At 38.8% G+C, this 14,733-nt stretch overlaps 1 protein-coding gene across 4 annotated transcripts in view; it reads right to left on the bottom strand.

Annotated features, from left to right (window-relative positions):
* The window catches only part of CHID1 (chitinase domain containing 1), a 108,754-nt gene that overhangs the window by 73,322 nt on the left and 20,699 nt on the right, over nt 1-14,733 (bottom strand). For all 4 annotated transcript variants that reach the window (XM_027894728.1, XM_027894726.1, XM_027894725.1 and 1 more), the window contains one exon: nt 13,003-13,095. In XM_027894728.1, coding sequence (XP_027750529.1) covers nt 13,003-13,095 — 93 coding nt within the window. The remainder of the gene's footprint in view (nt 1-13,002; nt 13,096-14,733) is intronic.

The raw sequence follows: 14,733 nt of genomic DNA, 5'->3' as shown, positions 1-14,733 counted from the left end.
TGAAAACAAATTTACTACATAGTAGAGGATGAATTCCATGCAGTTGATTGAAGATTTTAGAAAGCAGAGCATGTTCTCCATCTCTGACCTCTCTCTCTCAGTGAAAACATCCTTGCAGACAACAGATCAAGGCTTTTGCAGAGATGAATGTTACTCAAACATTTCAGAAAGTACACAGGTTACTACTCAAATAACTTCACCAGCATTTGTAATACAGAATTCTTTTTCTCTATTTCCTTTCTAAGGACAAAATGATGCAAGAGGTGAAGCATGATCCAAACACAGTAGCTGATCTCGTGGTCTACAAACCCAGATCAATATAACAAACCAGGGACTGCGCATTCCAAACTCAAAAAGGTTAGTCCATTGAACCACAATGTTGAGGTCAGTCCACTTAAGGAGAAACAAATAACAAAACTTCCAAGTTAGTATAAATTTCTCTCCCCACACACTTTTTTTTTAAATCTCAATATAAAAATCTTATTCCTCTTAAAAGAGAAATAAAAATAAAACTGAAAGGTAATTCTGCAAAACCAGTGCAATCACCTCTGCCCACATGCACTCTCCCAGTCATGGATTTTCATCTGGTTCTACTCATAGAACGCTCTCCCAGTTCCACACACTAAAGAGTTGGAACAGATGAAGGTAGAGACAAAAGTAGGAGGTTCCTTCTCCTCCCACCTAAACCCCATCTTCTTAATATCTCCAAATCCCAATATTATATAATATGAATATATCCAAATACAAATATTTTCTTTATATAATATGAAAGGCTACCGTATTGTTAATAAATCATAGAAACATCATTCCTAGAGATAAAAATTATAAAAGAATGAGCAAATGAAAAAGGAGAATTTAAATGGAAACATGACAATTTAGTTGTTCATTTGTAACAAGTTGAAATAGCCTGAATATCCCAAGAGGATTACTTTAGCAAGCCTGGGCTAGACATTAGGGAGAACCTTCTAATGGTGAGGTAGTCTGGGAGCACCATACTAACATTCATTCACTTGTAGGTTTTAAGAGCTTATTAGATAAACTTCTATGAAAAGTCATGTAGTTAGGATCTGCCTTCGTATAATTTTTGTTTATTTGCACCTTCCAATACTATTTTCTAGTACTCTGAATAGTAGCTTAAATTCAGAAGTAAAGACCTGCAACCGTACTTGTGCAGTGTCTTTGGCTGGTGCACTGGTTTCATTATAGGAATGGTGACATTCAGATGTCTTTAGAGCATAGGGGCCATCTGTCAGTTGTCCAAAAAAAAGATCACAATTTAAATTAAACAAACATCTCTACTGAAACCCCCAAACCACGTTACTGACTGTGTTCAAGTTTTCTTAATGGCAAAAATCTCTTTACCAAATTCTCAGATAAGATTAGGATAGGTATTTAGCCAGCTTGACAAGCAAGAAAATCATAATGGAGTGCTACAGATTCACAAGACAGGAGTGCTGGGAGTGGTCACTTCATACACTACGAGTGCTTCATATCACCAGAGGACTGTAAATTATAACAGACTAACAAGTAAAAACTTGCTATATTTTATCAGGAAACAAAATGGTATTTATGTACCTAATGAATTTTTTGCAGAACATTAAGGGCTGGCACTCTTCTTTAATATACCCATCCCACCCCAGCTGTTGCCTTTGCAGTCCTTGCTCTCCAAACAGGGAGAAGCGTGGATACGCTCTTGTCATGGAGTAGCCTACACAGTTTTCATGAAGCCAAACTAATTACCTGTGGCCCATCTGGTTTAAAGCAGTACCAGAAGTCAAGAAGGAGAAACATGCCAACAATTATATGTCCTGAAAAAAGGCATGAAGCCTCAGCAGACAGCTAGGGACAAATGAGCCTGAAAACTGCTGTCCTCAGAGCTGAGGCATGCTGGCAGAACAGTCTGCACCACTTACACTCTGTTTTTCAAGTGACTTAAGAATTTGTATCTAAAACTCTTAATTCAACATAAGAAATACACCTGTTTGACCAAAATGGGCAATTTGAATATCAAAGAAGAAAAAAATTCCTTTTGATACTTGACACTGTACTTATTGGTTCCATTTTTGGGAAGGTCAACTGTTCTCCTTTAGCGCTGTTTCTGTTGTGTTGTTTCACCCTGTTTATCAGAGTCATTTAAGCAAGGCTAGGCATAAATGAACATCCACTGTGTCACCATTTGCTTATCCTAATTTCCAAAGTATTCTAGTGCCTTTTGTGCCAGGGCTTAATGCCCAGGCAAGCCATGCTCCAACAGCAGAACATCATGCAAAACAAGCTTGTACTCTGGAGCATATGAGCCTAATTTAAAAACTCTAACACACCAAATGTAGCCTTAATTCCTCCTTGCAAAAATTAAAATGCTCGGAACTTTTCCTTTCTTTTTTTTTTTTTTTTTTTGGAAAGTTTTCCAACTTTACACTGAAACTTATGCAGTAATTGTTCTATACCAGCTAGCTCAGGATTGGTAGAGCTACAAATGATGGGCCATGGGGAAGAATACATTTCACTCTTTCTTCTCTTTGACCATTATTAGTTGACCTACAAGTTATTTTAATGGTTCTCCCTCATGGGAATTCAAACCCATATGTGTATACCAGCTTCAGCAAGTGTCAGTACAGTTGCATTAATTTTACATAGTAAGGCATAGCCTTTAAAAAAGCCAGTTCTAAGAATAGATTTGTTCCTCTCGAGTCTTTTTGTGAGTCTATACAAAATGCATGGAACCTTCCATGGCTGCAGTCAGAGCCACGCTGTACTGAGCTGGCAGCCCAACAAACAGCAGCAAAACCAGGCAAGTAATCAGCAAGGGAAACAGCTGTAGTTTAGAGTTGTTAACAAGCATCCAGATTTACTGGGGCTAATAGAATTGAGTTTAAAAAAGAGATGTGACTGACAGGCCTATATCTTAAGCCTTTATACAGGGAAAAACATAAGCCCAACAGCATGACTCTGAGTATGGTTCAATAGTACTACCATAATTTGAAGGCAACTTTGAACTTTATCCTGGAACTGTTACTCAGTAGTCGTCAGTGGTCATTTCCTACCCAGCTTTCTCTTCCCCTCAGTATAAACTCGTATCTCAATTGTATCTTGTGATCCAAGTCACACATATTTTACAGGTTCTCTAATATGCAATAAAACCCCAATTATGCCTAGAAAGCCCACTTAAGAGTCATTTTTGTGCCTTCTTGAGTGTTGACTTTTAAGAACAGAGCCCAATTTCAAAATTTCTTGATAGGTAATTGTATTTTCCATATTCTTGACAGTCTTTTTTTTTTAGGATACTCACAGGAACACTGACAACTACGGAAACAATGAAGGACAACGTGTTATTATCAGCTAGGCACAACAGATAGGAAACTGTGCATAGTTAGCTTTCAGATTTTCCTTTCTAAGTCCAATTTTCTTTATATTGCTTGTCCAAAGAGATTGTCTTCCAGCATCAAATTTCTTTAGTGGCAACAGTAAGCACGGGAGAGTATACTGGGTGTATAATTGCTAACTCTACAATGAACTGATTATTTTTAGAATTGCTTGCTTTTCTGTGGCCTCATTTGTCAAACTGGAAAGAAAAGTAAGAAACTTCAAACATGTAGAAAGTTCAGAAAAGCACAGCAACAGTATTATTGATTCCAACAAAGTAAGACTATTATGACCAGGTTTCTCACAAATATCTTAACCCTTCTGAACTTTAAGTGTGGGTATTGGTAAAGCAGAATCCTACTTAATAAATAATAGTCTACAAAGTTGGTTTTCTAGTGTACTGTTATTTGACATAATCTGATAATTGAAAACACCATCTGAAACAAGCAATACATTTCCTGCTGGTTTTGGCATTATTTACTTACCAAAATTTCAAGGCTTTAAATTCTGGCCCTGAGAATAATGTTAAAAGTAAGTGACAGTTCCCATTTCACTCCAAATCAGAGACAAGTTAAAAGCTGCTTATAATTTAATTGAATTTGTTTACCATACATTATCATAAAAATTACCCTGCTGTTTACTTGCAGATTCTGCATCTGAATTACTACTTGCTAGAAATACTTGTAATGAAAACAGTGTGTGGGTATATGCTGGACTAGTAAACCAACAACAACATCATTCTCTACACACAAAGTTATGGCAAGGCAATTGAATCCGCAGCAACTTCTAAAGATGATAGACTCCCGGTGTAAAGCAGATTACCCTAATAATTACAAGTATCTGTTAATAATCAGTTTCTAAGAGACCAAAACACCCGTTTCCTTTATCAAAATGCAAAACACTGGTCAATTGTGGTATCCATTAAGCTGAACAACTCTCAGTCAAATATATATCTATTTTTACAGGAAGGGAAGAAAAGAGCATGAGAGTACAAAGCAAAAAGAGGGACAAGATGTCTGCCCTGCTGCCAATCTTTCCCAAGAGGCAGAGTAGCAAAACTAAGCTGGTATCCACTGCTACTGCAGTAATGAAGATTGCACAGATTCAGGTAATTTTCTCTGCACAGCAGCTCTAGGAAGAATAAGCTGAAGCTACTTAAGACAGTCCTTCAACAACATTTTTGCAGCAAGAATTAAGAATAAATTGAGTAGCTAAAATGTTAATTTTGAAGAAGTGCTAGTTTAGGGGTGGAAAATAATGACAATATGTACCTAGAGAGAAGCTTTAAGTAACAGGAAGAGAGGCTGTAGATTCTTCCTTCCTTACATATGCAAATATGAAATATAAATATAGGGATGCTTACTGTATTTTGATGAGGCAAGAGCATACATTATGTTCAAACATTTAAAGAGAAAAAAAGTGGTTTGGGTTCCTGCAGCTTTAAAATGAAAGCAGTTGCACTACTGCTGTGCATCTCAAGAAGTCAACAAAGACAGACAAATTGTTCTAGAAGCTGTGAGGTTAAGTGCACCTTTTATCAGGGAGAAACATGTTTGGTTTTAATTTAAATACCCCTTTGATATATACTATCAGAAACTGGCCAGGAGATACGTTATTCTAGCTAGCCTGTATGCAGCGTACCAACAGAAGCATTTTTTGAGAATGTCATGAGGACAGCAATAGCTACAGTGGTTTGTTTACAACGTGCTTCGCTCTTTCTAATAATCCCAAACACTGTGTCCCATAAGGTTAAATGAAACTGCTCAACCACCTCTGCTTTGTACTGGTATGGATGTTATTAAAACATCACTAAGAACAGCAGCTATTTTGCATATAATTACTTAAATCAAGGAGCAACGTCTGATACACATCTAGTTATTATCATGCTAGACTTGATAGAATTACTTAAGTATAAAGCTACTTTGTGTTACCTGGGGCTTCTTAAACAATTGAAACAATCTCTTCTAAAACTGTCTTCCATGCATTTTAATTATGATTTATACATACAAAGCTCCAAAGTTTCAGAGATTTTCAGCAGATTTTTGATACTTTTTCTCAGAAATGCAGCAATCACTACTTTAACAGACTTTTCATCTGTAATTCTAAAACTCTTAATAGTGACAAAGTAAGTCATACTTTCTGTAGCTTTATCATTTACTTGAGGTATGACAAAACCTTTAGTATCTTAAAGGTGAACTTCCTTAAAAGAGACCCCAAAAATTCTCAGTAGCATGTCATATAAGTTATTTCATAGAATCATGTAAGTTGGAAAAAACCTTTAAGATCATCCAGTCCAACTGTTAACTTAACACTGCCTAGTTCACCACTAAACCATGGCCCAAAGCATTGTGTCTACACATCTGTCAAATACCTCCAGGGATGGTGTCTCCATCACTGCCCTAGGCAGCCTAGTCCAACCACTTTGGATATTAGGAAAAATTTTTGCATCAATCTTAAATCTCCCCTGGTGCAACTTGAGGCCATTTCCTCCCACTGTACTATTTGTTACTTGGGAAAAAACACCAACACCACCTCCCTATAACCTCCTTTCATGTAGCTGTAGAGAGTGGTAAGGTCTCCCCTGGGAGCCTCCTTTTCCTCCAGGTTGAACAATCCCAGAGCATCTCCATGTCTCTCTTGCAGTGAGGGGCCCAGAACTAAACACAGGATTTGAGGTGTGGTCTCATCAGTGCCGTGTACAGGGGGATGATCCCATCCCTGGTCCTGCTGACCACACTATTTCTGATACAAACCAGGATGCCATTGGTCTTCTTGGCCACCCAGGCACATGGCTGGCTTATGTTCAGCTGCCTGTTTACCAGCACCCAGGTCCTTTTCCACTGAGCAGATTTCCAGCCACTCACCCTCAATGCTGTAACTCTCAATGGAGTTGTTATGACCCAAGTGCAGGACTGGGCACTAGGGCCTTGTTGAACCTCATACCATTGGCCTCAGCCCATTGATCCAGCCTGTCCAGAACCCTCTGCAGAGCCCTCCTGCCCTCCAGCAGATCAACATTCCTGCCCAAACTGATGTTGCCTAGAAACTCACCAAGGGTGCCCTTGATCCCCTCATCCAGATCATTGATAAAGATAATAAACAAGACTGGCCCCAACACTGAGCCCTGGGGAATAGCACTTGTGATCAGCCACCAGGTGGGTTTAACTCCATTCACCACCTCTCTCTGGGCCTGGCCCTCCAGCCAGTTTTTTTACTCAGTGAAGAGTACACTTGTCCAAGCCAAGAGTTTCTCCAGGAGAAATCTGTGCAAAATCACTTGTTTTAAAGGCTTTACTGAAGTCCAGGTAAGCAACATCCACATCTCCCCTGCTCACTGAGGGAATCACCTTGTCATAGAAGGAGATCAGGTTGGTCAAGCATTCTTCCCAAATTCATGCTGACTGGGCCTGATACTCTGGTTGTCCTGTACATGCTGTGTGATGGCACTCAAGATGAACTACTTCATGACCTGTCCCGGCTGGGGAGGTCAGACTGACAGGCCTGTTGTTCCCCAGATCCTCCTTCTGGCACTTCTTGTAGATGGGCATCACATTGGCCAACCTCCAGTCAACTGAAACCTCCACGGAGAGCCAGGGTTGCTGGTAAATGATTGAAAGCAGCTTGGTGAGCACTTCCACCAGCTCCATCAGCACTTGTGGGGATCCACTTGTCAGTGGATCCCATCTGATCCCACAGGTTTGTGCACATCTTAAGTGGTTTAGCAGGTCACTAGCCATTTCCTCTTGGATTATGGGGGCTTCATTCTGCTCCCTCTGCCTTCCAGACTCCAGGAAGGATAGAGGAGAACACTCACTGTGCTACTGATCCTTTAGCCAGTCATCTCAAGGCCCTTAATTCTCTTTTGATTGCCCTTGGACTTATTATAACTTCATTGCTGCCTACATGAAAAATCAATAATGGATAATAATCCAAGGGCCACATCTTTGACTCAGGCTCCAGGGTGGCAGAAGACTTCCCTAAGAAGTGGGTCTCATCAAAGGGTTTCCTATGACAATAACTCATCTTTTTTCCTTTATGGAAGAGGTTTTGATGCAGGGCATAGGCCAACTTAGCCATGGCAACTCTTCCAACCTTGATGAACCATCGTCCTCATCATTGCTCAGTTCCACTTGCAGAGTCTCCTACCTCTTATCCCAGAGCATCTGAGAGGGCGGGGTAGTCACAGAGGAAACTCAACTGCTGCACCAGGTAGAAACTTGTTGCCATCACCCTCTGTTCCTTCAGTCACCACGTTCAGTCAGGTGGAGAGATGACAGGGAATCTTCTGTGTCATGTGCCCTGTTTGCCTAACAGTCTTCTCCCAGGGAGGGTAGGGTGCGATTCCCATAATCTATTTCTCTCTTGGACTCCTGGATAGTCCTTAACCCATTCACCTTCTCCCAGAGTTCCTTGAGGTTTTTCCAGTTTAGGAAAGCTCCCTGGGCACCACACTAGAGTGCTCCACCACAGATAACATTGACACTACAGTCTCTCCCCTCAGCAACTGAGCTTACTTATTTATTTCAGATTTTACCTTTTCTCATTTACAGATTCCATACAACATCAAGAGATAAAGAATTCTCTGTTGTTCAAGAAGTGGCTACTGTCTTGTAACCTGAAGACAGGTATTTTAAAAGGACATCCATTACACAGGACAAACTGCCCAGTGAATATCCTAACCATCAAAATGTAAGTTTTGCACAGTATTATATTATGAAGCGGCACAACCAGTGCCATTTTTATTGTTACTTTGTGCAAAGGATTATACTTCAGGGAACAATAAAAGCCAAAGGAAAGTGACTACTAACAACCTGTCTGTAAATACAGAGTTATTTAACACTGTGTTTAGCAAAAGTAACAGCTTTTAATGACAGTGTACACCAAGTTGAGCCTTAACATATTGATATTGTATGTCCAAAGTCTGTAATAAACTACAAATGGCCAGAAAGGTCGTGGTTATGCATCCACGGATACACTGAAAATCCCTGTGAAGACAACAGCCTACCAACAGCTTCCAAGAGCATTTTGTTTGCCTTTGCTCTTTCTCAGAACAACAAGAAAAAGCAGTATTAGTGATGCTCTTTCTGGTGATAGTTTGCATAAATAATCTTAATTTTCTTTACTCATTCTTTTATTCACAGCAAGTGGGAGTCACAATGGATAAAATGGTTACTGAACCTGGACAAAATATGCAATAATCTAGTCAGATAAACTAAACTCATTTGCAGACAGAAAATAGTTACTATAAAAATTCAAAGTCTCACTTTTTGGCTTTGAAAATGCATCACTAATATTAAAAAGAATGTAAGTTTAGATAAACAAAATAACCAACTTAATCCCTGTGAGCCTTCAAGGCTCGTTTGACTTATTTAATTTTTCCCCAACATTTTTATGCATATGCATATTAAGGCATAAAGATAGTTCACTCCAGCACAGCTATCCTGTTTGGAAAGAGGTTTGTGAAATCAGTATAAAAACATCGACACAGCTTTCACCAGTTTAATTTCTGCAGCTCAATAAATCACTGAAGTGCATATATTTAAGGCAGGCATTTAATCAAGCCCAGGATTAGTAGGACCAATGGAGTTACTCATCCTCACCAATGGGCAGAAAATGCCTGGCTACCCATTGCCCTTTTAGAAATGGTACTCAGTTTATACACCCATCAAAATCCATGCATGTTAAAGGCAGTAAAATTCTAACATTTTGAGACAATCTGTTGAAAGACAGGCTGGAAGTCTTCAGCAACCCATCTGCTCTAGCAACCACTTACACACCACTGCAATGCTAGCACCTCTCTTCAGACATTCACAACTGCAAGTCTCCAATCCCAAGGCAGAGTTACAGTATAACATACACACACTTTGCAGAACACAGCTTTGGCTCCTGCTGTTCCTCTCTCTCTTGTAAATCACTTATGTTTGCAGTAAAATTATGCAATTCCTGGACATCAGGTGGATGGAAATACTATCTCAATCTCTGCCACCATGGGAGCTCTACATGCATTCTCTGTGACAGTAAAACTGGCTGGAGAGATTCCTGCTTCCTAATCACCCCACACACACGTTCCCAGCTCTTGATGCCAACAGAACTGCCTCTGCTTAATGCTGTGAAAAGCTTTAAAATGTCTGGATTAAAAAAAAAAAAATAAATAAAAAAAATTGGGAGTGAAGTTGTTTTAGCCCAGGACATTTCACAAGCAAATCAAAAATCAAAAGACATCACCAGAAGCTTTAGTTACCAAAGGAAGCTCCAGCTGGAGGATCAGTCTTCACTTGGGTTTTGTTTGAAGGAGTTGATTTTGAGAAGTTAAACAGAGGACCCAACATGTTTCCTTCCTGCATCACACACTCAATCTAATGTGCAATGCTGCATTTTCCAGACTGATTTTCCCTAAGCAAACTAGTATTTTTAGCTCTTAAGAGTGTCTCCTTTCAGATAGCATTTGCTGACAGTCTACTTTGATCTTAATGCATATCAAAGCAGCCTAAATTACAAATTCCTAAATAAACTACTTACATTTGACTATGCTCTCTCTTTAAATTTTAATCAGGGTAGAACACAAAAGGAACAATGTTTCAGCCCCTAGCATCTCAGTTGGTTGGGGTATTCCACATACAGCTCATGTCTCCTTTATCAGTCGATTGCCAGCTGCTGAACTCTAATATATTATTTGATTCTTGATGGCACTTATTTCCAAAAACGTCTTTCGCTGTATTTTTGATTAACAGTCTACAATGATTCCAAAAAATAAAGAATATAAAATGCATTAAAGCACACTTTCAATCATATGTAAGTGTTAAAACCCAAAGTGAGTTTCAAGATATTCAATACACAATAGGAAGCACTTTTCAGTTCAAGCCCTGTATCCTATAAATCAAAAATCTTCAAGTACAGATGCTGTTCAAAAAGTCAAGAAAAGAAGAAAGAAAATGTCAGGATTCTGATAACTGACATCATTAAACCCAATGTACTTCTAAGCTTTAAAGTATGCATGGACATTGTGCATGTCTTAGGATGTTTCTGTAACTTCTGAGTATATTTTCAACCATCTATTTACTCAAGAAGTTACAGTGTTTTTTCTAGTTAATGCAATAACAACACACATGGAAGACACAGGCAGGTGGCTTATGTAAGATTATTGATTGAAAAGAATGTGACTAACGCATTCTCCTGGGCAATAAAGGTTTATGGATAAATCCTACAAACTTTAGGAATGCATAAAGAAACAATATAATTGGTTTAGAGGAATGAGACTCTCTTTCATATAAACTACAACTGTTATTTCCCACAGCTGAAAACCAGAAATACTTCACCGCTCCTCTACAAACAGGCCATTTAGGGACAGGCATGTAAAATTTATTTCAGGTTAAAAATTGCACTTTAGATAGACAGCTCTTCCAAGCTCTAATAGGGCATTTCAGAGCCCAGTTCAGAAAGGTTTCAGAACTGTGACCTCACTATTGTGTCAATATGCAGGACAGCAGGAGGCAGCAATGACAACACAAGATCCAAATCTCAGTGTGGTGTTTAACAGAGGAATAGTCCTGAAAGATACAGTTACCATAACAATGCAAATTCTGGTCCAGGCAAAACTTGTTTAAGAATCCAGAGGTCCTACACTGACTTTAACTCTTGCTTAGGGATTTAGAAAAAATAGACTGTAGAGGGACTCATATAAACAAAACAGATTTAGGTTCCTCTGGCTACAAGACTGAACTTGGTAGTGTCAATAGGCACCATGACAAACAGGAATATTGAGGGTTTTACTACTCTCCATTTTCTCCCTAACACCAAAAGAGCAAATGCTCTTCAAATGTGAACACTGTTTACAGCAGTTACTTAAATTCTACCAGAGCATGCATTAGCATTTTAAAAAGCATCTGTGTGATGCAGTGACTGATAAAGCATTTTAGAAAAACGTTCCAAAGTGTTCTCCTTTGCTTTATCTGTAATAGAATACAATTAATGCAATAGAAAATCACTTTAAAAAGTAACTATCAATTGAGATGAAATGTAGGTCATCAGAGGGCAGCATGAAAGATTGGAATAAATGACAGACAGGACAGAAGACATAGCAGGTTCTCATTATTTTGGACTAAACCAAATCACAAGAAATCCAAAGTATTTGTTAGCACCACTGAAAATCCATGTGACACAAAGGCATACCAGCCCACAGTTTTCCAGAGGAAACTGCAAGAAATGAGAAGATAGTGATCCAGAACCAAGGTAAAAGCAGAGGTGTCTGAGGGATAGGAAGGAAGCTCCTCAAAATGCAGCTCGGCCTTCAATCCCTAAAGAAAAGGGCTCTGCACAAGTATTATTTTACAGAACTGTCTACTTTATCAATGTACATGGAATTAATTTTGTCTTTTCCCATAGCTTTCAACACACTGAAGTCTCTGCCTATCAAAATTGGGTGGTCAGCCACACAGAAGCAAAGTGGCTTTTGCATCAAACTAGCTACTTCATTTTAGGGATGTACAATCGGTTATACCATGCAACAGAGGAAAATATAAAGAAACAAAAACCATCCCCAAGTACATAGTTTTACAGGAAACGAAACTGCAATCTGATTTCATGCAGCTATTGAAGAACAAAATTACCTTACAGTCTTAAGAGGGTAGGAAGTACTTATATTCAGGAATTGGTTGACATTGCTAACCTACAGAAGAGGTGTTACCACAGTTGAGGTGCAGGTGCTAACTGATCTCAGCACACAGGTAACTTTTGAGTCTCCTACTACAGGGTCTGTGAATCTTTTCAGCAAGATGCATTTGAGTCTGAAGAGGTAGCTGTAGGGAGAGATGCTTTATTTCCCCCATGGGCTATAAGACCTTCCCACGAAACTCAACAATAACTTGAGACCATTACATAGAACAGTCCAGCCACAGAAGCGACATTTACCAGACTGCTCAAGCATTCCATTTTCTCAGCCTTTTTGGCACCTTGAAAATGAATGTACACTGAGAGATGTGACAACCTACAAGAAATTTAGGAGGCTATACAACACTGTCCTGAAACTGTGCTGTTAAAATGTCATAATCTGTATTGGCTGTGAGCCTATCTGTACTGCTACACAGCCCAAGGTGAGAAAAATAAGAAATTGTTATATTTTTTTTTCTTTAGCTGTCTACCAAGTTTCATGTGAAAAAAATACCTAACAGTGCTTCTCTATTTAAGTTTGACTTATATTACTGAGTTTTCATGTGTAGGCATAAAGTTGCTGAACAGCTTAAACGAAAAAAAATAATCTTGTTTTGCCAACGATGCATTGGTGGTCAAGTGTGCACTTGCAACCCAGAAATCCAACTGTGTCTCGGGCTGCATCAAGAGAAGCATGACCAGCAGGTTGAGGGAGGTGATTCTGTCCCTTTGCTCTCATGAGACCCCACCTGGAGCGTGGGTGAGAACAAGGTCCAGCACAGCACCTCTCCTTGTTGACTCCATCACATCAAAAGTTGAGAGGTATATATGAATGCACATAGTTACCAAGACTACTCAGAGCAACGTGCATGAAGACAGAACTACCAATCAAACCCAAATAATTCGTTATTCATTTAAACTATATAGCTATAAACACAGCTTTGAACTTACTGTTTTTCATTTGGAACCTGCCATCTAAACAGCAATACTCACCCTGCTGAAACTGCAGGAGGGATGACCAGTATGAGTTTAAGTTGTGCTTCATGCAGAGCTTCAGAAAGGTGAATGAGCAGGTGAATCAACTCCCTGAAATACAAATATATTATTAGAGGAAAAGGCAGGAAAACTGGTGCTATATATTCTCCAGAGCAAGTAACTGTAGAAATAGTTGAAAAGATTCACTGGCAAGAGAGCCAAACACAATTTGTTGCAAATGACCATAGCACAAAAAACACCAATTAGGAAGACTGATCAGAGGTCTATTGTCTTCAAAGATTAGGAACACTGAACTGCTTGAGACAGTCTTAGTTTTCTTGGAACTGGTGATCACCTTGGGGCTAAAATTTTTCCTAGTTTGACTTTAATCTAAATATGTATTGTTAGCACGTAAACCAAACCAGTGTATCTTATCAGGGCATGTCATCTCTTAAGGTAATATTCAGTAAAAAGAGTTAGATCAACAGAAGAACCAAACACTGTTCTGAAGAAACAGATGTTGAAGAGATTCAAGTTGTTACTACGCATAAGGCCTGTGAATTTGTAAGATGCTTTCACAGCAAAACATACAATCTTCAAGGGATATTTCTGAGGCCTGTGTTTAGAAACATTTCTTCTGCTGTTTTTTTCTGTACAAATTATCTTTTTGTTTTTCAATACATTACTGCATATCTACAAAATGCACGTCTGACAGTGTTGTATCTGGAAGTATCACCTTCCATATGTATCCGTTAAATAAAGATTTCCACAAAAGCTGATTTTCATATCCATGTACTAGGCATTTCAATAGGAAAACAAAACTAAAAATTCTTATACAAACTGGTTTTAGCACTCCTGATTTGAAGGGTGATGTTAATAGAAAATCCTTCAGAGACAGACTGCAGAAGTAAAAAAAAAGTTTATTGTTATCTTAAGAGGAGTCCAGTATTACCTTAAAACTGCACTACAAATATGGTCCTTTTGATTGTATTTCTTAAGAAATTTGATTTTTCAGAACAAAGTAAACTTTCATATTTACTCACTGGCTGGAGGGATCCATAAAAAGTCAGAGAGATGATATCAGTACAGAACTCCAGACCTGTCAAGAACTATGCTTAAACCTGAACAGAATAGAGAACAACTTCATGACCCATTCCAGGAGGCCGAAAGTGCTTAAGCAGGAAAAAGGCAGAATACACAAAGGCAACCCAACCAAGCTTTTTGCTCCACTTAAACTGAATAAGATCTGAACTTTCATGAAAAAATATCTTGGTATTGTACCTTTGAAGGTAGTATCATCCTAGAGATATACTTCTGAAATCATTGCTCTTCCATATAATCATCTGTCACAGTAATTATGCTTAACTTGCACAATGCAGACACTATCCAAAGGTAACCAAGTATTTTCATTTTTGCTGAAATGGTTTGATGCCTGATGAAAACTTCCAAAGGCCTAAAAAAGCCATTACTCTCAAAATCCTGGTGAATGAACAAAGCAAGTTTTATCCCTTTCCCAATACCAGCTGTATTCTGTGCTTACAATTTGAGAGCTGCCTGTGCTGAACAGCCCTTAACAATAAGCTGTCACACTGCTATCTATATTTCTCTTCTGGGGGCAGACATGAGATTACAGGAATCAGCTTTTGGTCTGTCTGCAAAATGCACTTCTACCATTCTTGCTCTGGGAAAGTAACAGCTTTCCCTCCTGTTACTTTATCACGTGGATTCCACATTAAGGGTGTCACTATT

This window comes from Empidonax traillii, unplaced genomic scaffold (genome assembly GCF_003031625.1).
Source record: "Empidonax traillii isolate 1590-97213 ecotype Southwest subspecies unplaced genomic scaffold, ASM303162v1 scaffold440:size489645, whole genome shotgun sequence".
NCBI lineage: Eukaryota > Metazoa > Chordata > Aves > Passeriformes > Tyrannidae > Empidonax > Empidonax traillii.
The sequence above is the reverse complement of the archived record's forward strand: the minus strand, read 5'-3'. Positions and strand labels throughout refer to the sequence as shown.